Below are 27,450 nucleotides of genomic sequence, written 5' to 3' on the forward strand. Positions count from 1 at the left end.
TGCTTGGCGGGAAGCCTGCTTCTCCCTCTCCCATTCCTCCTGCTTGTGTTTCCTCTCTCGCTGTGTCTCTCTATGTCAAATAAATAAATAAAATCTTTAAAAAAAAAAAAAGATGTAAATGGCATCCAAATTGTTAAGGAAGAGGTAAAACTATCTCTATTTGAGGATGACATTTGATATTTAGAAAACCCTAAAGCCTCTACAAAAAACTATTCAAATTATTCAGTGAATTGAGTAAAGTTGTAGGGCAAAAAATAAACATATAAAATTGATTGCATTTCTATACAATAACGATGAACAATCAGAGAAATTAAGAAAACAATCCCATTAATACTTATATCCAAAAATAAAATAAAATAAAATACCTAGGAATAAATTTAACTAAAGAGATGAAAGACCTATACTCTGAAAATCATAAGACATTGATGAAAGAAATTGACAAAGACACAAATAAATGGAAAGATAGTCCATGCTTATGGATTGGGAGAAATAATATTGTTAAAATGTCCATATTACCCAAAGCAATTTGCAGATTCAGTGCAATCCCTATTAAAATTCCAATGGCACTGTTCACAGAAATAGAACAAACATTCCAAAAATTTATACGGAACCACAGAAGACCCCAAATAGCCAAAGCAATGTTGAGTAAGAAGAACAAAGCTAGGGACACCTGGCTCCCTGGTTTCAAACTACATTACATATAGTAATTAAAACAGTGCGGTATTGTCATAAAACAGACACACAGATCAGTAGAATATAATAGCCCAGAAATAAACCTACACATATATCACCAATTAATTTAGGACAAAAGATCCAAGAATACACAACGGGAAAAGAACAGTCTCTTTAATAAATGACACTGGGGAAATTGGACAGCCACATGCAAAAGAATGAAACTAGACCCCTATCTTACCCAGAACACAAAAATTAACTCAAAATGGATTAAGACTTGAATGTAAGACCTGAAACCATAAACTCCTAGCAGAAAACATAGGCTCCAAGTAAGCTCCTTGACGTCAGTCTTGGTGAGATCTTTTGGATCTGACGCCAAAGGCAAAGGCAACAGAAGCAAAAACAAACACGTGGAACGACATCAAACTAAAAAGCTTCTGCACAGCAAAGGAAACCGTCACTGCAATGAAAAGGCAAGAGTCCATTCCTACTGAATGGGAGAAAATGCTTGCAAACTGTGTATCTGATAAGGGATAATATCCAAAATATATGTAAAATTCATACCACTCAATAGCAAAAGACATAATCCAATTAAAAAATAGGGAAAATATCTGAATATTTTTCCAAAGGAGACACACAGATGACCAATAGGCACAAAGATGCTCAACATCACTAATCATCATGGAAATATAAATTAAAATCACAATGAGGGGGCGCCTGGGTGGCTCACTCAGTTAAGCATCTGCCTTGGGCTCAGGTCATGATCCCAGGGTTCTAGGATTAAGCCCCACATCGGGCTCCCTGCTCTGCAGGGAGCCTGCTTCTCCCTCTGCCTCTGCCTGCTGCTCCCTCTGCCTACCACTCCCCCTGCTTGTGCTCACTCTCTCTATCAAATAAATAAATAAAACCTTTATAAAAAAACCACAATGAGATATCACTTCATACCTTTTAAAATGGCTAATATTAAAAAGACAAGAAATAGCAAGTATTAGCAAGGATGCAGAGAAGAGGGAACCCTTGTGCACCGTTGGTGGGAACGCAAACTGGTGCAGCCACTGTGGAAAATAGTATGAAGGTTCCTCAAAAAATTAAAAATAGAACTACCGTACAATCCAGCGATTGATTACACTAGGTATTTTTCTAAACAAAAATGAAAACACTAATTCAAACAAATATATACACCTCTATGTTCATTGCAGCATTATTTACAATAGTCAAGATATGGAAACAACCTAAATGCCCATCAATGGATGAATGGAAAAAGAAAAGGTAGTATATACATACATTACTCAGCCATAAAAAAAGAATGAAACCTTGCCATTTGCAATGACATGGAGGGACCTTGATATGCTAAGTGAAGTAAGTCAGAGAAAGACAAACATCCTACGATTTCTCTTAAATATGGGATCTAAAAAACAAAACAAATGAACAAACAAAACTCACAGATACAGAGAAGAGATTGGTGGTTGCCAGTGGCGGTGGTTGTGGGGTGGGTGAAATGGCTGAAGAAGACGGACATGTACAGACTACCAGTTATAAATAGAATAAAAAGTCAGGGGGATGTAATGTATAGCATGGTGACCATATACAGTGGTAGTGTAGTGCACATTTGAAAGTTGCCAAGAGAGTAAATCTTTAAAGTTCTTAACTTTTCTTGTGTAGTGATAATTTTGCAGTATGTACAAATATTGAATCATTGTTTTACATTTGAAATTAATAGAATATGTCAATTATACCTTAATTTTAAAAAAAAAAGAACACTGAGCTTAGTAATCTGTCAAGTGTTTGAATATCTCATTCTTCAGTGTTGTTATGCTAGAAATTTGGATAAATGATAGATTTTCTTAATTTTTATTTCAGAGGGTGTTGGTTGTTGCTTATGTTTTGGTGTTTGGACATAATGGAGTCCCTTGTTCACCTATGATTTGCCAGATGTAATTCTAAATCTTGCTGTTATAGTGTAGTCAAGTGTAAGAAACATTGTACATATTCCACATATCAGTGTTTTTTCGTCCACATGAATGACGTTCCATAGTAAAGCAAAGCTACAGAAACTTCAGGAAGAGACAAGGGGAGGAGACTTTACTAGGGTAGACATTGATGGTTCCTGAAGACAGATGGTCTGATGTCATTGAAGGAGGTGGAGCTGACGGCCATGAGGTGTGGTACCCGCCGTCACTGGTTATGTTCTATATTATGCCCTTGAACTCTGCACTGGATTGATCTAGGCTTCATTTGGCACATTGTCATGCACAAAATATCATGGTTTACATGTGCCCAGGCTCAGAGTTTCTGGAGAATTTTCCAGCTGTCTTTGTGGCTACTCTGATACTCAATGGGGTCATTCACCTTACAGTGCCTCGGGGATGCCTCCGGGTCTGTTGAGGGTGCGTGTGTACATTTGAAACTCCGCTCCTTGGAATGGAAGGAGAGAATGTGGGGTTCCCTTAGAAAAATGAAGGGGGATGGTTGCTGTTTTGGTTTCCTGGTTCCAAAACTCGGGAGTTGCATACTTGACCTCTCGGGCATGCGTCAGTGTCAGGCGGGGCAGCTGGTGACCCTGGAAGTCGGGGGCATCCTGCCACCCCTCACCTCAGAGCCTCCTCCAGTGGCCCGATTCCTGCAAGTGTTTGCTGCCAGCACTCCAGGTGTGCGGTAGACACCCCACAAAGTCTTCATCAAGACCTGAGTCCTGTGATCTTCGCGATTGAGAAATGCGGAAGGGTTTGGGGATTGAATGGATAGCCACGTTCTTCTAGGTGACTCCTTGGTGCCAAGGTTAATTCTATGACAGTTAACCTGAAAACCACCTCGGGGGACATACAAGGCTCCTCTTCTCTTGATGTTAAATTCAGTGGGTTGAGGCCCATGGAAATGCAAAGGGCTAGTGACCTTAATTCAAGGCTCAACGCCCTCTGAGGTCTGTATCGGTAGCATCAAAGTGATAATCTGGAAGTCTTTAGCCAGGAGACCACTTGAGCAGGGAGGCACGTGCCTCTGCTCTTTCTGCCACTGGACAACCTAGGCACATCGTTTCAAATACTACTGATACAAACATGCATCATCCTCTGCTCTTTCTGCTTCTCGATGCTTTGAAATAACAAGGCTGAGTATCCTTTGACTGTTTGACAGATGTGTAGTCTGTTCATTTTAATTGTAGTAGAAGCCTTTTTAATTGTGTTAGTAGGAAGTTCCTGCAGTAATAATCCCTGGGAAGGGAGGTATTTTGTCATGAGTTGTGCTGACCATAGCTCAGCCCCCTTTGCTGAGGAGAACCTTTAGCAGCAACTCTGGTGGTTCAGTGAGGGTCCATGCAGGTGCGTGCACCCGAGAAGGAGCTCTGCTGGCCCAGGTGTGAGCAGTGGAGTGGAGTCTCACCTGTGCCTTATTGGTCCTGTGGGGACTTGTCTCAGGCAGCTAGGCTGTGACCTTCCAGGTGGCGTGCTCTCCAACCCACGATAGACCCTCGGATTATCAGCCTGCACCACGGAACCTGAAGATCCTTCTCAGAAGAAAATGCTGAGGTCCTTCTCTCTCCATCAGACCATTTCCTTGTGGAAAACAACCAGGAGATGATTTTGTCTTACTGAAGCCAGAAACTGAGCATCATTCCTCAGGCTCTGTGACTTCAGAACATGACATTCGTGTCTCAGAAAACTTATTTTTAGGGGCACCTGGGTGGCTCAGTTGGTGAAGCATCTTCCTGTGGCTCAGGTCATGATCTCGGGGTCCTGGGATCGAGCCCCGCATCAGGCTCCCTGCTCAGCGGAGAGCCTGCTTCTCCCTCTCCTTCTGCCCCTCCTCCTGCTGGTGTTCTCTCTCTCTCAAATAAATAAATGAAATCTTTAAAAAAAAAAAAAGTTTTTTTAAAAAGAAAGAAAACTTATTTTTAAACAAAAGAATCCTTTGGCGCCGCACAGTTCAGAATGGGATAAAATGATGGAGTATGTGAACATTTCCTCTATCAACCGGTTCTGTGCCCACCAGATTTGCCACAAAGGGCCGCATGAGAGCCAGTTTTCCAAATCCTGAATGTCATTCACTGAACTGAACCATTTAGTCTTGTGCATGTATTTATTCTCCACCCTAGTTCTTGGGGTGGGCGGAGAAAGCTCATCTTTCCATGAGGAGTTTGCAGCAGGAGGGACTGGAGTTCCTGGGTGGTTTGGCCAGGGCGTGTGGAGCATCCAGGGGAATTTGCACGATGGGCCCTGCCGGGTCACAGCAGAGCTGGGACAGCCTGTTGCTGTCGCCTTGCTGAGGCGGCCGAGCTTGAGTAAGGCCAGCTGTCTGCAGGGCACATCGGCCGGCCAGCCAAGAGGCTCCCCCAGGATCTCCCCTCAGCTGACACGGGCTCTGCCACGGGAACGTGAATCTGATGGGAAAATAGCAAGGCCGTTAGGAAGGGGTCAGAGTGGGCATGTTCCAAGGACCAGGGACCAGGGACAGAATGGTCTGTAGGCCCCAGGCCTGTGCAGAGCCAGAACATCTGAAGCCCATGCCCCCTAGACACCTTTGCCCCATTTCTGCCCTGCTCCACCTCCTGAGAGCCGGTGAACTGCCCCTTTGGCAAAGGACAAAATTGGCCCAACACCACCTAGTCATCGTGGGGCCACACATCCGAAGTGTGTTCACAAGAGGGACTTTCTGTGAGCTGTCCTCACGTTTGTGAGAATCCTTCTTGGGAGCGTGATTGCTGCTTCCTGACTGGGAGCCTGGGACAGAACAGACCGCGTGGAGGGACGTGTCCACGCCGGCCTATCGGAGGCTCCGGGGTCATCGGAGAGACCAAGGAGAGACTTCTTATGGGGTGACGTAACTTGGCACCTGTCTGTGTTGCAGGAGGGTTGGAGGTGACGGGCTGAAGTCAGGTGTGGTCTGGCTTTTCTTGAAGAGTCAAAAAGAATCATTCGCAAGACCTTGTGACCGGGGAGGTGGTCACCATCCTGACAGCCCAGCCCTTCAGAGGAGCGGCCCTCAACTGAGGAGGGGACATGGGCATCCCAAGGAAAAGGCACACAGGGAGCCCCGTGAGGGCCAGAGTCTACGTGGTTTATTCAGAGTCCTCTGGAGGCAAGATGCAGCTTCCCAAAGCCGGGGCAGCTGGAGGCAGCCGTTCCCAAAGGATGGGTAGGAGGCTCCATGAGGAGACGGGCCCATGGAGGACCACAGCCCCAACACCGTGTGGAGGGGGCATCCGCCCGCAGGGTCCAGGCTCCGGGGTCAAGTGTGCGCTGGGTTTCGGGCGTCTCAGTGCTTGAAGGAGCAACAGGGGCGACTTGGAGAGCAGGCACCAGTCTTGCCTCCAGCGATGGGCCGGGGTGGGCAGAGCTGTTCTGCAGAGTGGGCTCGAGCTCTGAGGAAGAATTTAACAGATGGACGGGACAAGAACCCCCTTCCAGCTGAGGGCGGAGCAGGTGTGAGGTCTGAATTTCTGAACTGTGGACTTCTGTCCGTCACTCTCCTCACCTGCAATCCCACCTCTTCCTCTGGGCTCCTGTCTTGTGTGCATGATTACATCACATTAGAAATCAGTCAGGAACAGGTTCTAGAAAGTCAGGGTGCGGGAGAGCCCAGATGGGAGGTGAGCCCTCAGCACGGCCACCGGCCCCGGCAGGTCGCGGCTGACAGCCCTGCACTCACTCTTCTGCACCATTGCTCACATGGCCGGGAGGGAGGTGGTCTCAGCAAGTTCTCGCTCACAAAGAAATGCCTTCCTGCTGCCGAATGGGGTCTCAGAACCTGTCTCAATGTTTGGCAGCGTGATACGCAAATTCACATTTGAGTGATTGTTAAAAACTCTAAAGAAGCAGTGCATGACAGAAAGGTACCTGAAACGGGTCCATCTGTCTGTCGGGTGCCAGCCCTCTGCATCCCGCTCAGCGCCGCACGCAACGTCAGGAGGCTGGTGGTGCACAATTCGACATAAGGATCGTGGCTTTACCTGTGGGGTGGAACTGTGAACCACTTGAAAGACTACTTTTAAGATGTCAGTGCTGCAGACTTTACCTGCTGGAAACACCCCAGGTCATCCCATGCTTTCGCAGCGGGGCGCATGCCGGCAGAGTGACAGGAAGCCGTGGCTGGTCGGCCAACGGTTCAGGCTGCGTGCTAGGGGACCGAATGAGGGTGGCCTGCTCACCACGTTGTGATGTCTGGTTGTAGGAATGCCCGCTCCTTCCCAGCTCTTGTTTTCTGAATCAGAGCTGGTGTGACCGGTGGGCATAAAGAAAGCCAGCTGAACAGACGTGGCCCAGGCAGCTGGACGTGGTCAGCGACCAGACCACGGGGTGGACGGTCCCAGGAGAGCCCTGTCCCACAGGGTCTGCCACATCAGTGCTGGTCATTCAGGGCTTCTGGACTCCATGTCCCGTAAGGGGGGTGGTCCATCCAGCCCTGTGTCCCCGCTCACAGACGAGGCCTGCTCAGGGTGCAGGAGGGTGGCAGGTCTTCACTGTGTCAGTCGGGACTGGGTGTCCAGCTCGCGCAATCACGTGACATCAGACAGGGCAGGGCCCTGTGCTCTGAGCATCTTTAAAATCAGGCTCCATGTAAGTAGGAAGATGTTTCCTGGGTGCTTTCTGTTCTCCACACTAATCACGTCCCACAGTCATAGTCTGAATCCTCTCAGGAGACCCGCTGCATGCCAGCCACACCTGAGCACTGTCTACGCTCCTCGGTTCCTCCCTCGCAGCAGACCAGGAGACGGAGGCTGAGCTAGCCAGCTATTCTGTTCAGGGTCCCACAGCAATGAGTGCCACCTGGGTGCAACCCGGGCTCTGTGGACTCCTGTTCGCACCCCACGTTGCTGGTCATTCAGGGAGGTTCCCTCCGACCCAGAACCCAAGGGCGAGGCCGCGTGTTGCCAGGAACACAGCCGTCCTTCCTGGCTTTGTGACTTGTCTCCCTGTCGCCTCCCCCAGGACGCCGGAAGCCAGCAGATCGGGTTCTTGCTCGGAAGCTGCGGAGTCACCGTGGCCTTGACAAGCGACGCTTGCCACAAAGGGCTGCCAAAAAGCCCAACGGGGGAGATCCCGCAGTTCAAAGGTACGCCGCCACCCGGAGCCTTGCTGGGGACTCCACGCAGGAAGGTCCTGCGTCTCCTCAGGTCCCAGACACGCTCTTGTACACACAGCCGCCTCCCGTAACACGTCCCCTGTCGCCTGCCGTGTGGCCCGGTGTAGCTGGCGGTGTCCATGCTGCTGATGTGGTCTGAGGCTTGACGGCAGCACTGCAGGTCCCGCCTGGCTCGTGGTGCTGCCACATGGGCCACGGGAAGGGGATGGGATGCTGCGGACCTGCGTTCTGGGTCACGGTCCCCTGAGTGGGATTGTCCTTTATTTCCAAGGTTGGCCAAAGCTGCTGTGGTTTGTCACCGAGTCAAAGCATCTCTCCAAGCCCCCTCGAGATTGGTTCCCACACATCAAAGATGCGAACAATGACACCGCGTACATCGAGGTGGGTCGCAGGGCTACACGCGGGCTCCTGACGGGTGGGCAGACTGGACTGGCTGTCCCCTCGGAACCCCCGCCTGCACGGCGTCCTCTTGTTTCAGTATAAGACATGCAAGGACGGGAGCGTGCTCGGGGTGACCGTGACCAGGATCGCACTGCTGACCCACTGCCAGGCCCTCACCCAGGCGTGTGGCTACACAGAAGGTACAGCCGGGCCCCGACAGGAGACTGCGTCCCTGGGCAGAGGGTGTGGGCCGGCAGAGGGATTGTGTCACGTCCCCACCCCCACAGTAGGAGTAGTATCCCGTTTATGTGCGGCTCGGCAGCCGGCGCCTTCTCGTCCTCGCCAGGCCTCCCCTGCGCAGGGAGGGACAGCTCTTGTGGCTCTTCTGCTCAGGACGCCGGTCCTGGTGGGTCAGGCCCACCCCGGTGGCCTCACTTAACTGCATTTACCTTCACAGAGGCCCCATCTCCAAGTTGCACCATGCCAGGTGAGGGTTCCACCCATGAAGTCAGGGTACACCACTCAGGCTGTCACAGTTGATTCCATGAGAATTCATCCCTGGGTGCATGTTAGGGTCTTTTGGGGATCTTAAAAATAAAAGCCCATGTTCAGCCCTCCCTAGCACCTCAGAATCTCTGATGGGGTTTGTGCGAGCTCCCAGAGGTGGGCGACCGCAGTCCCGAGCGTGGTTTTCATGATGCGTGTTCTTTCCCCTGAGCGGACGGAGGTGGGGTCACCAGAAGTAGCCAGGGCTCATAAATGGCAGGGTCGACGCAGATACCCTGCTCCCCCCAGCTGGGGCTTCTGTGACCAGCTCCCTGCCCTGGGGACTGAGCGGCAGCCCCGCGGCTGGTGGATCGGGTGCTCTTCTCCTCATACTGTTCTCATTCTCTTGCTCTCTCCCCCCATCCTCCTGGTGATCTCCTTTGTAAAAAACAATCTGTTGGTGCCATAGGAACGTTCTGGCTAATGCTCAGTCCCTGGACTAGTTTCCAAGATGTTTTCCCATCGAGACACATGCCGCTGATCACTACCCCCCTGCTTGCCAGGGCTTTCCGTCTTAATTACGATGCTTCCTGCAACCTCCTGACCATACTCCTTGCCCTACTTCTCGGAGGTCCAGGGCTGTGGCTTTGACAGGTGTCACAGAGGAAATGTGCACACGCACACGCTCCATACTTCTGAGTGTAACATGCTTGTAGAAAATGGGACAGAGGACATTTCCTTTGAGCGTGGCCTCCTGTCCCCTCTGTGAAGTGAGGCACACGATACCAAAACCGTGGCAAGCCTCGCAAGAAGGAGCACGTAGGATGTAAGCGGAGGGGTTGGTAAATGCCCGGCGCGTGGCCAAGGTGGTATTGGGCCGATGCCCACACGGGTGGGCAAGCGTGACTCCAGAGGCCTAGCTCATGGTGTCACTGGCCCTCAGCGTGGCCCCTGTATTTTTAGCGCCCATTTCTTACCCCGTAACACTGGAGCACTCTTCTGTTGCTGCCCTTCCAAATCCTTGGTCTCCTTTGTGACCCCAACCCCGGCCTGAGGCTTCTAGTGACGTTCACCCTGCGTTTGCTGGGAAGAGTTTCCCATTCCTGGGAGAACCCATGATGGAAATGAAAAGAATCTTAAAAGAGAAAAGGACAAGGCAGGGAGGGGGAGTAAGTCCACGAAAAGGAGGAATGAAGTGCTTTAAGTGACATGTGAAGGGCTCTCACTGTGGACACGCGTGTCAGGAGATTATCCAGACGCTTCAGCAGGCAGGTGGCACAGCGTCTGCCCTACCAAGGCCTCTCCTGCCCCCAAGGTGACGTTGGATTCCCTTGGTCTGTGCGTCTGGTGGGAATACATGTCTTCTGTTTCTGTCTGTGCAGCGGAAACCATAGTGAATGTGCTGGATTTCAAGAAGGACGTCGGGCTCTGGCATGGAATCCTGACCGTAAGTGCGACCCCGTGTGTGCTGGCTGGGCTGCATGCCACGGCGGGAATTAGGGTCTGTGTGCAGGGCAGCTGGGGTTAGCCCCCTCCTCCCACATGGGGAGAAGGGCCGTCACTGTTAGCAGCCCTCAGCTATCCAAGAACGTGACTCCCAGTGCCCGGTCCCCTCTGCGGGAGTGAGCACGCGGACCCCTCCCCAGGCCCCGTCCCTTCCACCCCCGCGGGAGTGAGCACACGGACCCCTCCCGTCCCCCCACCTCCACGAGAGTGAGCACGCGGACCCCTCCCATCCCCCCCACCCCCGTGAGAGTGAGCATACAGACCCCCCCCAGGCTCCGTCCCTCCCACCCGCACGGGAGTAAGCACGTGGACCCCCCCAAGGCCCTGTCCCCACCACGCCCGCAGGAGTGAGAATACGGACCCCTCCCGTCCCCCACCACGGGAATGAACACACGGACCCCCCCAAGGCCCTGTCCCCCCCACCCCTGCGCGAGTGAGCTCATGGACCCCTCCCATCCCCCCCACGGGAATGACCACGCGGACCCCCCCAAGGTCCCGTCCCCCCCACCCCCATGGAAGTGAGTACACGGACTCCTCCCATCCCCCCCATGGGAATGAGCACGCGGACCCCTCCCGTCTCCCCCACCCCCGCAGGAGTGAGCACGCAGACCCCTCCCCAGGCCCCGTCCCTTCCACCCCCACGGGAGTGAGCACGCAGACCCCTCCCGTCCCCCCCACCTCCGCGAGAGTGAGCACGCGGACCCCTCCCATCCCCCCCACCCCCACGAGAGTGAGCATGCAGACCCCCCCAAGGCTGGGGTCTGGGGATGGGGTCCCTCCCACCCCCGCGGGAGTGAGCACGTGGACCCCCCCAAGTCCCTGTCCCCCCCCACCCCCACGGGAGTGAGAACACGGACCCCTCCTGTCCCCCACCACGGAATGAGCACCCGGGCCCCCCCAAGGCCCCGTCCCCCCCACCCCTGCGGGAGTGAGCACGCGGACCCCCCCGAGGCCCCGTCCCCCCCACCCTCGTGGGAGTGAGCACGTGGACCACCCCCAAGGCCTCGTCCCCCCCACCCCCGTGGGAGTGAGCACGCGGACCCCCCCACCCCCGCGGGAGTGAGCACGCGGACCCCTCCCCAGGGGCTCGCGGGAAACAGTATCTTTCCTCCCCGCTCCTGGCGTTCAGACTGCGGTGATGTTACTCACGTCTTGGGTCCGGGGCACTTCTCCCTTGCGTGTGATTTGGCTGTGATGTTCTTGCTCTTTTTCCTTTCTGTGAGTCTATGTTTGTGAATATTGTGGAAGCCGGCTCCGTTATGCTACAGGGGGAGACCTTACGGGTCTCCGCATGGTGACAGTTCGGCTCCCATGCCCCGTCGTTGTTAGTGCCATCTGATGAGGGAGGACAGTTCGAAGCTGCAGCGGGTTTGTGGACACACAGCCTTGTTATTTAAGATGTGCTCAGCCCTTAGCACATGCACAGTGTGACTGCTCACGGGCTGGCCGTGCGTGTCCTGGATGATGTCCACTCCCTGCTTCTCTAAGCTTGTGCTGGAACTGTCTTTGCAGAGGTAGAGAATTCTAGCGGCTTTTGCCTGAGCGATGGGACATAAATACAGAAGGCAGGATTTGTGGTTTCTCAGGCAGAATTTGTTAGGAGGAGAGCACACGAGCATCATCCAGACTGAGGGTTGGGGGTCCAGACTAGCCCTTCCTGCTGTGGTTCACCTCTGCCCCTGGATGCCGGGCCGTGGTAGGATGCGGAAACACAGCTCCATGTGGATGCTCCCGTGGTGACCGCAGGGGCGGGGACACCGGCTGGCCTCAGCCCTGCCTTCTGCAGCTCTGTGCCTCCGGGCCCGTCGCCCGCCCCTGGTCCCCCTGGACCACGGCGTTCCTACCTGTCGGACGCGGTGACGGTCCCGCGTGAGGACCGCACAGCCCGATGTGCGGCAAGCACGTAACCCACCTCCCTGCCCAGTGGTTGTGGCAGCCGCCTTCTCTGCTGCCATTCGTGTTTCTCCTTGACGTCACTGGGTGGGGACTGCTGTGACGGGCCTTGTTGGTGTTGTCACCCATGGCTCACCCTTCCCTTGGACCTGCAGGTTCTGAGTCTCTTGCAGCCACTTCCCAGAGCCAGTCCTGTCTCCTGCCAGACGCACACGCTCCTCTCTGGCGTCTTCTGGATGGCAAGTGGTGCTCTTGGTTCCCAGGGTGGAGCAGGCAGCAAGCTCGTGACGGGCCCAGGCCTGTTGTGTCCCCACGTCCAGCGTGGCGGGGTGCGGGTTCCTCTCCTGCTGGCATTTGGCAGTCACCCCATGTGTTGCTTGCAGAGTGTCATGAACATGATGCACGTGATCAGCATCCCATACTCGCTGATGAAGGTGAACCCCCTCTCCTGGATTCAGAAGGTCTGCCAGTACAAAGGTACGTCTCCAGGGCCCTCAGGTGTGTGGCTCCCTCTTTTTTAATAGCTCACGGTCTGATGGTGTGCTTATTAACGCCCTGCTCTCCACTGTTCCCGCAGCAAAAGTGGCTTGTGTGAAATCCAGGGACATGCACTGGGCGCTAGTTGCACATAGAGATCAGAGAGACATCAACCTCTCTTCCCTCCGGATGCTGATCGTGGCCGACGGCGCAAATCCCTGTAAGTGACCCACCTGTTCCACCTGGAGGTGCAGCCGGCAGCCAGAGAGCCTCGTTCTCCACATCCTGTTTCTGCACTTTGCTTTTGCTTTTCTAGTCGTTGCCTTGGTTAGGAAGCTGCCTTAAGTTAATGACCTCCCAGTGTGACTCACCGAAACCTCGAGGCACCACAGTCGGTGGCGGGGAGCCAGGAGCCCGCAGGCCCACCGCCCTGGGCTCGAGGCCCGGTGTTTCCACATCCTGATTCCATAGAGAAAAATCCTAACTTTCTGGTTTTAATCCTTCTCTTTCTTTAGCTGCAAAATGGTACCTAAATCATAAGATATTATGAGGATTAAATGAAGTGGTTTCTCTATCTTGGGATGTTTTGTGCTCAGGAAATAGTAATTTATTACTTTATGATCTATAGTAATTTTATTGATCAGGGAAGTAATATGTCATTTTAATGGAATTTCGTTATCAAATCCTATAGGAAACACCACCCAGGTAAAGCAAATTAGCAGTCCCATAGAATGCCATTAACCTACCTTAAGAAATACCGCTCTGGGTTGAAACAAAACGCAGCTAGCTTGTTTTTGATGAGAGTGAGTGAGCCAGAAGCAGAGTGAGTGAAGGAGAGCGTGTGTTTCTGTCCATCTGTAAATGGTGCCACATGTACATTCGTAAATTAAAGCAGCACATACTTTCTCAAAGAAAATCTGATACGCAAACAGGGGCTTGCAGTCAGAGGATTTAGTATTACTTGTATACATGATTCTTGCATTTCCCAGAGAACTCCATGAATTGCAAGCTGCTTTAAGGCATCTGGTTTGAGCCATCCGTCTGCTGAAGCCAGGCTGACCTGTGTTAGGAAGTGGTCTCACGGGTGGGCGCCTGGTGGTGACTCCCCCGATCTCACCAGGTGCGCTGATACAGGAGAGAGTTTTCTTCGCTTAGTTTAGACCTACTCATCTCAGAGACATGCATATGGAACATGGTGGAGCAGGCCTGGGGAAAGGCTCACAAGCTCATCGGCCACAGAAACGTTTAAATACAGAGGTTACACTTGTAATCCTTGAGTTCTGTTGGCCTGAAAGAATCACCTCTCATGGTAACGTGAGCAGTTAGCGGTACTGAATGGAGCGTGTTTCCGCGCGGCCGGCCTCAGCCCCACCTGAGAGGCGTGGGAGTGGTGGGGTGGCTGCGGTCGACCCTGCACTTCTGCAGGCTGACTGTCACCCCTTCCTCCTGCAGGGTCCATCTCGTCCTGTGACGCATTTCTCAACGTCTTCCAGAGTAAAGGCCTGCGTCAGGAGGTCATCTGTCCATGCGCCAGCTCCCCAGAGGCTCTCACCGTGGCCATACGGAGGTACAGCCGGGCCCTGCAGGGCCGGCCTGGGTGGGGGGCTGCCTGCCGCAGCTCATGTCTGCGGGGCGGGGAGGGCAGGACCCAGCCTGTTCGGGACCAGCTTCGTTTCCTTGCATGCACAGGAATGGGCCCTTCAGCATGGTCCTCATTCGCTAGTCAGAAACCCTCTCTCCCTCTGGGCAGTGACCCTGTCTCCCAAGTAAGTGGACGCCCATATGCTCGTCACCCACATGTCCACGTGCTACCGTCTGGGTCAGGCGTTATTCTGGGGCGGGTTGGGTGAATGCTGTCTGGTTTGAGTGCAGTGTTTGCAGCCGGGCCTATGGACGTGCCCAGTGCGCCACGACACCCTGAATTTTTAAAAACCCTGGTTTTCTGAGCTGTTGAGCTATGGATGGCCCATTGCAGGGCTCCAGTGTGCACGTGGGTGTGGGCCTGCATCGCTCATGCCCTCGGTCGTGGTTCAGTCCGCCTTCACCACCTGCCCCAGCGCCACGCGCACTGTTCCAGGTGCCGTGGCTACGGCCGCGTGAACCTGATCCCACCCAGGCTGAGAGGTGCAGGGAAAGCCTCTCTGATCGTCACCCGCCGTCCGCCATCCTCACAACGTGGGAAGGGAGCGTTGGCATCATCTGGGTACTTCCAGCTCGGGATCTGACTTGTTTTTCGGTATCTGGGCGTCCGTCCGCTCATGAGGTTTTGCTCTGCGTCACATGAGCGTGCTCCACTGTAAGGGGCGCAGAGCACGTGGAGTTCCGCCCTCTTACTGACAGGCTGGGCTTCCCAGAAGTACTCACTGGGAGACTGTTTGTAAATGAGATGCTTTCTCACAGTTTTAGCTGGTAGTTAGTGTAAAATTAGCCAGACTGTCTAACGGGCTGGGAAATCAAAAACCTTTAGCATATCAGGAGCAAGTTTAATTTTGATTGAACCAGAAATCAGAAGTCCGTAACAATGTAAACTGATGAGGAAAAACAGCACCATGAACCACCTTTGTTAGAAGGTGTCACAGCTGTCCTAGCAGGAGGCGCCCCCCAAACAGTCCCCCAAGTGGAAGTCTGGCCTCGGACAGAGCGCTGGAAGCCGCGCTGGTGGACGGGCCAGCACCGCGTTCTTCCAAGATCAGGATTCAGCCGTCCCGGTGCAGCCCGGCCACGGGGTCCCGGGCGGGTCCTCTCTCCGTGGCCTCCGCGGCCTCCCACCTGAAAGCGTTAGGGTTGTGCCGCGGTGTGACGTAGCGCCGTTGCCACAGGTAAGTCACAAGGTGAGGGACTGAGACACGTGGACACTCCAGCTGTTAGCGTCCGATGGTGTGATTGTGTGCTCTTTCTAGAAATCTGTTTTCTGTGCGTTAGGATTATGGACTATGCCAGAGTTGCTTGGCACAGGGAGGAGTCAGTGAAGGACTTGTAGTTGTTTCTCTAAAAATGTAAAATCGTTAAAATCTTCAAGAAGATTAAGAAACAGGCAAATTAAGTGCTGCTATTTCCTGGGCTCATGTTCAGTGGCCTCCAGTGCACTTCCCCTGGGGTCAGAGGCCGCACACGTCCCCGCGCGTCACCATGCTTCCCATGCATCCCTGCGTGTCCCCATGTGTCCCCATGCTCCTCACGCATCCCTGTGCATCCTCATGCTCCCCACACGTCCCCATGTGTCCTCATGCATTCCCGCGCGTCCCCATGCTTCCCACGCATCCCTGCCTGTCCCCCCCCATGCTCCTCACACATTCCTGCACATCCTCATGCTCCCTGCGTGTCCCCATGCGTCCTCATGCTCCCCGCGCATCCCCATGTGTCCCCATGCTTGCTGCACATCCCGTGTTCCTGCGTGTACCCATGCTATGCACATCCCTGTATATCCCTACATGTCCCCATGTATCCTTATGCTCCCTACTGTCTCCATGGTCCTCACACTCCCTGCGTGTCCCCGCACGTCCCCACACAACCCCTACACAGACCTGCCTTGGCTGAGTGCACCATTATCGGGCTGGAAGGGGTGGATTCAGAGTCCCTCGACCTTCACTGCCAGAGCCTGTGGACATTGCTGCTCCTGCGTGTGAGGCTGAGGACTGGCCGGCTCCTGCTCTGAGCAGGGGAGAGAGCAGCCATACTTGCAGAGACACGAGTCCACCAGCCAGCCTTGCTTTGAACCGAGTTGGCTTCTCTCACAGCCGACCACGGTCTGGCGGCCACTCTCACATCCTCAAGGTCTCGTCTGCTATTTCCCAATTAGGCGGTAGAAGAGCAAGGAGCCAGGACAGGGCAGTGGATACCAGTGAGCTCAGAGAGAGGCTCACTCTTTCCTCAAACACCGTTGATTGACAGGCAGAGTGATTTCGTGTCTGTCACCCCTACAGTGAAAAATACCATACAACCGAAAGGTGCATCAGTAACACGAAGAAACTCTCAGTTTCCCTAACATGTAGTCTGTAATCCTTGCTTATATTCTGGTTTACAGACTTTGATATAAAGTGGTCTTTGCCTGGTGGCTCACCCTGAGCTTTTTTCTAAATGAAGACACCGTCTTCTCCCAGAGAATCCTAGGCTCATCAGCCACCTTCCGGGTCTCTCCGCAGACCCACCACTCCTTCAGTGCTCAAGAATCACAGGAATGCGCGTTAACTGCTCATGGCTGCGTGTCTGGAAGGGGAAGTGAGAGACTCATGTTGCTGGGACCCACTTACCACGGGCAGAGCCCCGTTCCCGCCTCACACGGGTCAGTGGTGGGTCGAGTGTTGGCCTCTGGTGGGTGCAGCAGAGTTGCTCCGGAGGAACAGCTGAGCCTGACATTGTCTGCGCCGTCCTGTCCTTGCCGAAGCCGTGAGGGTTTAAATGTGTCTGTTCGTTTTGCCATGAACTTTCCGGGCTGCCTATTTCAGAATAAAGACACGAGCCCTATGCTGGGGAATGGCCCCATGGGGATGGCCCAGTGCGTCCTGAGGACTCTCGACAACGGTCCGCTGGCCCCGGGCCTCACGGTCACTCCTGGTGACAGTGAAGCGTGACCCCTTCCACTTTGCTCCTACGTAAAGCAAGGGGCCATAAGATCCACAGGGGGAAAGGTCTAGTTTTAATGCTAAGATATTTGTGTTTCCCTATTGACGTATTGGTTCTGGCCAAAAAAAGATAATTTTGGAAAAGATCCTTGTAAGAAATCGAGGGTCTTTATACATTATGGTTTCATCCCTTCGAAGCGCTCACAAGCACGTGTCTCTGCACTGTTCGCACTGTCCTTGGTTTCACATCCCTCTGTGCCTGTGGCCAAAATCGAAGTAGAAGGATATTCTAGAAATCTAGACTAAAATCCCCACGGAGACACCTGAAGTGAAGAAGCAGAAGAAGCAGGCTGCAGGTAGCATTAAAAGTCATGCTGCAGTTCTTAAAACCAGTGCTTTTGGACAGTGCCTCGTGTGTCTTGGCTGAGTGACTTCATGTCCTGGAGACGTCCTGGGTCCTGGGGAAATGCGGCCTCTGATTGCACGCTCCCGCCCAGAGCAGATCTGGGGAACAGCGCCCTGCCCAGTACTGTGCACGCGGGCGAGCAATCGTGCTGTGTGGGCCGAAGCCGCCGGCAGACCCCTTGTGCTGAGAAGCTGCATGGTAGTGCTCCGGTGAGACTTGGCATCACAGGCTGCGTCCTCATCCCTCGGAGAGAATCTGTGGGTCCCGTGGACACAGTTCAGGCTGCGCTGCAAGACCGGGCCGCTGGTGGGTGTCCACCAGATCCGTGCTGGGGCGTCACACCCCTTGCGTTGTCTGCCCAGAGTGGTATAGATTCAGGAGATTTCTTTTAAAAAGTGTCATCGTGATTTCAAGGCCACCTTATGCAGCAAAGAGGCAGGTCTCTACAGTGACTGATTCTCTGCTGTGTCCCCATGGACCAGTTATCCTCTGAGACCCTCAATTTCTCCACCCACAGAGGAAGAAAATATGAACTGGTGTGTGTGCTAACACGTGTGCACACACCCCCAGTCCCCGATGAGAACACATGTGTCTGCTAACATGTATGCACACACACACACACACACCCGGTCCCCCTGCCCTGGTCGTCAGCCCTTGGCCCAGCAGCTTGCAGTCTGGGCCCTCACCCCCCGCCCACCCCCCCCACCGCAGGCTGCATAGCTTCTCCCTGTCCACAAAAACTTAGGTTAGATCCAGAACTGTGCAGAGACTGGACACTGGTTTCCATCTCTTAGATTTTGGCCATTGTCTTGGCAATTCAGTTCTCCTTTCACGTGGGAAGGAGGGTGGCAGGTGGAATGCACACAGATTTCAGTGCAAGCATCCTCCTCCAGCAATGTCTGCTCCCACTTTCCTTCAGAGAAGCTGTGTAAGCAGTCTGAACCTCCGGCTCCCCCACCTCCCTGCCACCCGGCCCCCTCGGTGGCAGCTCGGCTGCAGGAGTGCATGCTGCTCCCAGGTCTGGCCGCGCTCCATCCCTCCCTCCGCGCCACCCGGCCCCGGCCTCCTCGCTGTTCCCCTACCGGCAGGCCCAGGAGCTTGTGCTGGAGCCGTGTGGCCTGCCCGCCGAGCCCGCCTTTGCTGGCGTCCCGACCGTGGTCCTCCGGGCTTGTCGCCCTCCCCTCCTCTTCCCTTCACATTCTCCACCTCCCCACGTGCCATGGGACTTACGGGTGTCTTCATTGTTCAGTCTGTCCCGGCCTCGTAGATACTTTTTGAATAAACGAGTGAAAGAAGGATTTTCAGTATGTGAAGGACCTGCGCACGCGCTTGCCTCTGAGCACCTTGCAGACTCTCCAGAAGCAGTGCTGAGAAGCGCCAGAGCTTTTCACAGGCGTCCCGGTGAGACCAGCTCATGCACATGTGCAGGCGGGTCTCTAGCTCGTGTTTGGCCGAGTGGAGTCGTGTGTTCTCCTCTGTCTGCGTGTTTGCCTTTCTCACGACGATCCAGGTGCAGCTCTGAGCCTAGAGTTTGGTGTCATATTCTGGTCTCCTGATTCAGCAGCAGCAGGAGGGCCGTGTCCTTACCGCCACCTGTGGGCGGCCCCCCGAGGTTGGTCCCGAGACAGACGGACTTGGGGGCGGGGGGAAGGAGGGGGAAGTCTTGGGTAGCAGCCCGCATGCGTCCGCGGTGATGCGCTAACATAGGGGCAGAAGGGCAGCTCAGGGCCCCAGAGTAGGGCCGGGATGCTTCCCACCAGAACTTTGGGAGCAACCCCCAGGATTTAAGTCACTACGTAGGAACTGTGGAAGCTAAGGGGTTCACGAGAACAGAGAAGTGAGCAAATGTAGCACCCTCGGCCCCACCAGGCTCCGAGCAAGATCCGCCCGCAGCCCCTCCCGGGCCCCCACCCCGTTGGCTGGGACATCTCCTCAGAGCCCACCCGTCCTGCGACGGGTATCCTCCCAGGCCCACAGGTAAATCGGGACAGGAAGGGATAGGAACACGAGGTACAACCATAGCATTCTCAGTAGAATTAGGGATAACGGCATAATCCAAATCAAGACGGGCCTCTGGGTGCAGCGGCTGTCCCACGTCTGTTCCCTTGCTGGATGCCGTCCCTCGGTCTGGTGGCTGTGCTCTTCCACGTGACTGTGAGGCCCACGGCACACGTGGACACTGCTGCACACCGGCGGCCACACAGATGAAGCCACTGCCATGAGCCTCGTGCGGAGGCGAGCGTGGGTGTCGAGGACTGGTGGTCAGACTCATCAGGAGAGGAGGGAGTGTTCACGTTTAGAACCTGTTTCTTTCACTGACCTGTCATATTTAAGTCATTTTCAAACAAATAGGACAGAAACAGCACTCACTTGCGTTTTATGAACATGTCCCTCTCTGAATAGGAGGGCAACTCCCCATTCCCGGTGTTGTACGTACACGACCGTCCACAGAGACATTGGGACAAATTCTTGCTTTTGTAGAACGAGCCCGTGCACTTAACTTCATGTTGGGTTATTTCTTCCCCAAGCACAGTGGGGACTCGGGAGGTTCCACATGGAAACGGTAGAAGCTGGGTTACTGAGTAGAGACCGCCTTACTCATTCCTTTCAAGCTGCTCTGAGTGGGGGTCCAGGATGGCTGGTCCATACTCTGGTGGTCCCAGGGTGAGGACAAAATGGGCACTTTCTCGGACGTCTGTATTAAGACCAAAGTGGGAAGGGTTGCATCCTCATGTTTTGTTTCTATTCGTAGGATATTTTATAAAGAAAAAAGTGTTTGGCTGCTAGGTTGCCTGATTTTGTTGGAAAGAAAGCCCTGCCCCCTTCGAGGGGGACTGACCACCCCTCGTTCAGATGGGTTTGAGGACTGACATTCTCCTTTCTTCTCTTGTCCTGTGCTTAATAACCTTCCCAGGACAGCTTGCGAGCCAGGTAACGAAGAAGAGGCTGGACTTCCAGTAAGCAGCTCAGAGCCGCTGAGTGCTCGCTTGGCTCTCACTGCATTTAGTTAGGAAACAGTACCTGGTTAATGTGTGTGGTCAGCACTGACGATGAAATTGGAGGTGTGTTCCATTACTCACGACTGTGGGACTTTTGGTCTTTCCTGGAACATGCGTCTGTCTGGTTTTCTTCTGTGAAACACGTACGTGGGTCGGCCAGCCGAGTAGCTACGGCAGGGCTGCCAGGTGCCCGGGGTTTGCGCGCGTGGGGACAGCCATGCACGCCTGTCAGCTTCTCAGACTGCTCCAAGCTGGCCTGTGCAGAGCAAAGAGCTGGGCCTCACAGGCTGGTGCCCATGGCTGTTCGTTATCCTGATGTCCCTCCTCTGGTAAGCAGAACACCTGTCACCAACACCAAAGTGAGTGTATTGGAAGGTTCTGGGGCCCAGAGTTTTCAACGGGAGCCTCGGACATCCCACCTGAAACAGGCGGGGTGCAGAGCTGGTCCCGAGAGCCAGCCGTAGGACTCTGGCCGTGGTCTGGGGACAGTAGCCAGTGCCCTGGCTTCCTGTCCAACCACATGTTTGCCACAGTATTTAATGTCTTTCTTTTTAAAACTGTCATCATGCAGGTATATGTTTGTGTTTCCTTCTTTGAGGATTAGTTGTAAAATTCAAAATATTGGAGAAATATGACTTTATGATGTGTAAACTCATCTGTAGAATTATTTTAAAAGGGCAAATTGTGAAATGAAAACCAGCAAATTATTTTCTGGTCCTGTGTATCTCTGGGATGGCTGTCTGGTTCTGCTTCTGTGTCTGGAATACAGAGGATAGAACCCACTTTTTTTTTTTTTTTTATTCTTATGTTAATCCCCTTACATTACAACATTAGTTTTAGATGAAGTGTTCCATGATTCATTGTTTGTGCACAACACCCAGTGCTCCATGCAGAATGTGCCCTCCTAAATACCCACCACCAGGCTAACCCATCCTCCCACCCCCCTCCCCTCTAGAACCCTGTTTGTTTTTCAGAGTCCATCGTCTCTCATGGTTCGTCTGCTCCTCCGATTTCCCCCGCTTCATTCTTCCCCTCCCGCTACCTTCTTCTTCTTCTTCTTCTTTTTTTTTTTTTCTTAACATATATTGCATTATTTGTTTCAGAGGTACAGATCTGAGATTCAACAGTCTTGCACAATTCACAGCGTTCACCAGAGCACATACACTCCCCAGTGTCCATCACCCAGTCCCCCCATCCCTCCCACCCCACCCCCCACTCCAACAACACTCAGTTTGTTTCCTGCGATTAAGAATTCCTCATATCAGTGAGATCATATGATACATGTCTTTCTCTGTTTGACTTATTTCACTCAACATAATACCCTCCAGTTCCATCCACGTCGTTGCAAATGGCAAGATCTCATTCCTTTTGATGGCTGCATAATATTCCATTGTATATATATATACCACATCTTCTTTATCCATTCATCTGTCGATGGACATCTTGGCTCTTTCCACAGTTTGGCTATTGTGGACATTGCTGCTATAAACATCGGGGTGCACGTACCCCTTCGGATCCCTACTTTTGTATCTTTGGGGTAAATACCCAGTAGTGCAATTGCTGGATCATATGGTAGCTCTATTTTCAACTTTTTGAGGAACCTCCATACAGTTTTCCAGAGTGGCTGCACCAGTTTGCATTCCCACCAACAGTGTAGGAGGGTAGAACCCACTTTTTAAAGCTATGTTTTGGTAATGTTGATTCAACTAAAAAAATATTCTGTGGGCTCTTTAACCACAAGGTATTATTTCAAAGGATAGTAATGATGTAAAGCAGTATTTAAAGCAGCAATTCCAGAGGAGGATAAAGATGCCCCTTTGCCACCAGAATCATTTTGCATGTTGAAAATGTCCCCCCTGGAAATTAGAGAGCTGGGAAGACCGGAGGGAGGGGCCCATGCGGCCAGATGCCCGTCCAGGGCCGGAGTCAGACTCAGACCGTTCTGCCCAAGGTTCCCCAGCCAGTGACCCAGAGTAAAAATAGCTAACAAGCCTGTGAATTGAAGTGGGGTTTTCAGGAATGATTTTGACTGCCCAAAAAAAGTCAGCCGTGGAGATCCATAATCTTATGTTTTAACACAAGATAAAATGCATTGTCGGTGATTTTAATCTGGAATTTTTAAATTCAGATAAAATTTTAAAAGTCCTCTGAGAGTGAAAGAGTTGGCAGATGAGCCTCACCATCCCTAAATGGAAATATGGCTTAATTCAGTAGCGTCAAAGAGCCAAGTGACTTGAGTTACCTTGTGCAAGTTGTCCGGACCGCTCACGTGCAGGAGTGCATTCTGCTCTGTTTTGTGTTTGGTGGTGCTCTGGTGGAGGTGTGCGTACCACACGCAGACAGCAGGTGATGCTTCCCCGCCCATGCACCGCTGAGCGCCTGCCCGAAGACGCGGCAAAGTAGCTAGGGCAGGTGGGAAACAAAGCTTGTAGACGGTTTGTGTGGTATGATCCGTTTTCCTGGCTGAAAAAGATTAAGTATCTCTAGACAGTCTCTTTAACAAGAAAAAAACCTGGAAACTACATAGTGCAGCGGGTAGGTGAGATAGCGTCGGGGACAATGTCCCCTTTTTACATTATAGAGCTCTTAAAGCAGGTATGTTTTTTAATAAGCAGATATTGCTCTTACCAGAGAAAGGGGAAGGAATCACACTAAAATAACTGATCACTTAAAGGTGTGCTGTGTCGATCTTGTATCTTTCCCTGTCACTGAGCCTTCAGTGTGGGCATCCATTGTGTTTTTGAGAGGCTCTATCACACTGAGCAATGAAGGGGGATGCACGTAATCACAATTTGACCAGATTTCTCCTGAAATCCTCATTGCCGGAGTGTTCCCCTGAAAATGTTATTTCTGTTAAAATAAGCACGCAGCGGCCGCAGCTCTGCACCCTTCAAAGGACATTTTTGTGCACGTACCCCTACGGGGCGGTGGCTGCAGTAACCGAGCTCACGTTCATCTATAGAAAGACTTAAGTCATGGATGGCAGTGCAGCAGGGCTGCTCCCCTTTCAGGGGACGCCCTTCATCCACAAAGGAGGACCTCACTGGTCAAAGGCAGAAAGGCGGCCCCTTGCTCAGACACACTGATGGCCCCACAGCTTAGAAGTGTCTTTCCCAGGGAGGCAGAGTTCCGGGAGGCACTTTGATGCCCATGCATGCACCCCATGCGTGCAGCCCATGCATACACCCCGTGTGTGCACTCCGTGTGTACAGCCCGTGCATTCAGCCCATGTGTGCACCCCATGTGTGCACTCCAGGCATGCGCCCCGTGCGTGCGCCCCGTGCATACAACCTGTGTGTTCAGCCCACATGTGCACCCCGTGTGTGCACCCCATGCGTGCACCCCATGCGTACAGCCTGTGCGTTCAGCCCATGTGTGCACCCCGTGTGTGCACCCCGTGCGTACAGCCCATGTGTTCAGCCCATGTGTGCACCTTTCCACAAAAAATGACGTGCACCTTTGAACCCTGTTGCTTGGTGTGTCTGTGTCCCGGGGCTGTCATAAGTGCCTCGGGCTGGGGGGCATGGAAGTGGGGAAGCTGTTGTCTCGGGTCTCGGGGTGTCTGCAGAGCAGGTGCTCCCAGAGGCTCTGGCCGAGCGTCTGCTCCAGGCCCTCCCACTGCTGGTGCCCCGTCCGTGGCTCCGTGGCTGGAGACGCAGCGCCACATGACCACTGTGTCACACACCATCTGTGTCTCCTCCTCTCATAAGGACACCGGTCATTGGATTGGGGTCTGTCCCACTCCAACCAGTAGGACCTCATCTCAACCAACAATCTCTGCAAAGACTCTCTTTCACACTAATAAGGTCACAGTTGAGGTCATAGGTTTTGGAGACACAACCCACAGCGGGGACCAATCCTTCTGACTCCTGATTGTCACGTTGCGTTTTGCCGAGGACAGAAGCACAGGGTCGAGAGTCCCAGTGGCACAGGGTTCCCGTGGGCCTCCTCCTTTTGCTTTAGAGAGCAACTTAGGTTCCGGTGTTCGGGGCTCTTTCCAGGTAGCTCCACATGGACCTTCTAACTTGGGCAGAGTTTTCTTGTGTCTGGTTAGTTCTACCTTTTTGTTTTTTAGCAGATGGAACAATTCAATTTCCAGACTCTCTTATGCTTCCTTTTTATTATTATTTATTTTTAGTTTTTATTTGAGATATAATTGACATATAGCATAGGCTTCTTTTTTAAACACACCAGTTACTTGATTCAAATGAGACCTCCTTCTGCACATTTTAACTTTTATGTTTCCCTATTTATGCTTTTAGGTTTTTAAATCTTGATACTATTTTAAAACCAAGCAGCAAAGTTCTGTTTATCCTCCAACTTTTAGATCCTAAAGCAACACTACACATGTGTGTATAGAAAATTACAGGAACAAGTGTGGTATTCACCTAAATCGTGCTCTCACTTAGCTCCTAGCTCACATGCAAGGGTCTTTAGCTACAGGGATAGAATCCATGATCTTGGAAAGATTTCATCTGTTCAGTAGTCGACAGACTACCTCTCCAGGGGAAAGGATGCAGCAGTGAACAGAGGGAAACCCACTTGCCCTCAGGAAGCTGAGACTGATGGACGAGGCACCTGCTGTGCAGACAGGAGTTGGGGGTGTGCTGTTTTATGGGGTGATGAGTCCTTGCACATGTGAGCTGCCCCAGAGGGCAGTGAGGGAGGAAGCCAAGGGGGATGGCTGCTACAAGAACATTGCAGGTAGAGAGGCAGGAGCAGGTGCAGAAAGCCCCAGGAGGGAGAGGGCTGGGTCCTGGAGAGACGGCAGGGGGCAGCGCGGAGTGAGCGGGAGGCGTGGGGCTCACGGGCCATGGAGGAGACAGAGGCAGTGAAATTGTACTTCTTCCCTGGACCCTACAGCATCCTACAGAACACCTCTCAGCCAAAACCTTCCCTAAGAGCTTGTCATCCAGCACAGCGTCACATGACTCTCCTTTCAGATTCTTAACCCACGGTGTGCGTCCGCACAGGGCACATCCGACTCAAGGCGGGACCAGCAGAATCTTCACCGATTCTGCTCCCTGCAGAATCTCTTCTTGGAGACCTTGTTCTCTTATCTTTTCGTGGAGACCTTGTTCTCCCCATTATCCACTCGCCACACTGGAAAATGTGACCCAGAGAGAGATGGGCAGAAAAGGAATCAGTCAGTCTACTGACTGGAGGTCTTCACACTCCTAAGGTGTTTTTAAACTATTCTGGAAGCCTGGAGGTAGAGTTAGTGACACGGACATCTTGTGGACAGAGCAGAAGCATTCCCCGGCGAGCTAGAGCACAGGGCCATGTGGCATGCAGGTCTGCGTTTGGGGGTCCGTGGGACCCCAACATGGCTGGCTGCCTTGGGTGTGTGCCCTTGGGTGGCTCTCTGGCCAGGCAGCCTGTTTGCTTCTGCGTGTTCAGACAAAACTGCTCTTTCAGGCCTACGGATGACAGCAACCAGCCCCCGGGCCGGGGCGTCCTATCCATGCACGGGCTGACCTACGGCGTCATCCGGGTGGACTCGGAGGAAAAGCTGTCTGTGCTCACCGTGCAGGACGTCGGCCTCGTGATGCCTGGCGGTGAGTGTGGGCCCCAGGCTGCAGGCGGCATGGGGCATCGAGGTGGAAACCCCAGCTGTGGCCAGTGGGCTGGTCCGTTAGCGCATGCCTTCCCGCCCGGCACCCCCGTGCCCCTCTGGCATGAACACAGACAGGGCGCTTAAATTCCGCTGTGCATCTTTAAAGCTTTGTGGTAATGCTACCCCTCCTGGTGACAACATTCAGGAAGCCTCCATGGGCGTCTCTGCCCCCTCTCATGCTGGGACTCCAGAGTCCCCCTCCCCAGGGGCGTTGTGGGCCCCGCTGCACCCCTGCAGCCCCTGAGATGGTCCTCCCCCTGCAAGGGTCTGCTACCCACCGGCCATCCTGGCACGCTGGAGAAGGCTGGGCACCCAGTCTGGCTGCAGACAGCATAAAAACCCATCCATGGGGCTCTGGATGACCAGCAGTGCTCACTTGCAGCAGAAGAGTCTGTTCTTAAAAGTCATGGACCTTCTCCACAAATGTGCACATGTGCTGTGGTCAGGGCACGGCCAGCCATCGCTGGCTGCACACCCCACCTCCCGAAACCCTGGCTCCGGCTCTTGCACGGACTTGAGGTCTGTGGCGGGAGCATGGGGTTGTGCAGTACCAAAGCACTCAGGCGGCCGGGACCCTGGGCTTCCTCCATGTGTCCTCCTCAGTCTGGATGGCAGAGGTCACTCCCCTTAAATACGATCCACACATGGGCGCCTGGGTGGCTCAGTTGGTTAAGCGACTGCCTTCGGCTCAGGTCATGATCCCGGAGTCCCGGGATCGAGTCCCTCATCGGGCTCCCTGCTCGGCGGAGAGTCTGCTTCTCCCTCTAACCCTACCCCCTTTGCGCTCTCTCTCTCACTCACTCTCTCTCTCAAATAAATAAATAAATAAATAAATAAATAAATAAATAAATAAATAAAAATCTTTAAAAAAAAAAAATACGATCCACACGTCAGTTATTCACTGACGTCACAACAATGGAACTGGACATTTTCCTATAACATGAAAATCCGTGACTCACTTCAGGGAAAATGAGTACCCGGCCCACTTGTATATTCGCAGTTGTGTTCCAGATGCTGTTTCCTGTTCACCTGCTCTCACTCCTACTTGGTCGTTTATTCCTTGTCCCCCTGTCCATCCCTGTCTCTCTGTGTCTCTGTCCCCCCGTCCCTCTGTCTGTCTCCCTCACCGTCCATCCCTCTGTCTGTCTGCCTCCCCCTCCCTCCGTCCCTCTGTCTGTCTGCCTCCCCCTCCCTCCGTCCCTCTGTCTGTCTGTCTCCCTCTCCCTCCGTCCCTCTGTCTGTCGCCCTCACCGTCCACCCCTCTGTCTGCCTCCCCCTCCCTCCGTCCCTCTTTCTGTCTGCCTCCCCCTCCCTCCGTCCCTCTGTCTGTCTGTCTCCCTCTCCCTCCGTCCCTCTGTCTGTCGCCCTCACCGT

General features: G+C 53.2%; 1 protein-coding gene across 11 annotated transcripts in view; it reads left to right on the plus strand.

Annotated features, from left to right (window-relative positions):
* Positions 1–27,450, plus strand: part of DIP2C (disco interacting protein 2 homolog C) — a 398,847-nt gene that overhangs the window by 286,108 nt on the left and 85,289 nt on the right. For all 11 annotated transcript variants that reach the window (XR_010411754.1, XR_010411755.1, XM_064592166.1 and 8 more), the window contains 8 exons: positions 7,596–7,719; positions 8,021–8,130; positions 8,228–8,330; positions 9,999–10,063; positions 12,399–12,492; positions 12,593–12,712; positions 13,945–14,059; positions 25,878–26,017. Coding sequence is in view for 9 of the 11 variants with exons in the window: in XM_064592166.1 (XP_064448236.1) it covers positions 7,596–7,719; positions 8,021–8,130; positions 8,228–8,330; positions 9,999–10,063; positions 12,399–12,492; positions 12,593–12,712; positions 13,945–14,059; positions 25,878–26,017 (871 nt within the window). In the remaining 2 variants the exon portion in view is untranslated. The remainder of the gene's footprint in view (positions 1–7,595; positions 7,720–8,020; positions 8,131–8,227; positions 8,331–9,998; positions 10,064–12,398; positions 12,493–12,592; positions 12,713–13,944; positions 14,060–25,877; positions 26,018–27,450) is intronic.

Source organism: Mirounga angustirostris, unplaced genomic scaffold (assembly GCF_029215605.1).
Source record: "Mirounga angustirostris isolate CCGP_5_RB_7025 unplaced genomic scaffold, mMirAng1.0.hap1 SCAF_5, whole genome shotgun sequence".
Classification (NCBI taxonomy): domain Eukaryota; kingdom Metazoa; phylum Chordata; class Mammalia; order Carnivora; family Phocidae; genus Mirounga; species Mirounga angustirostris.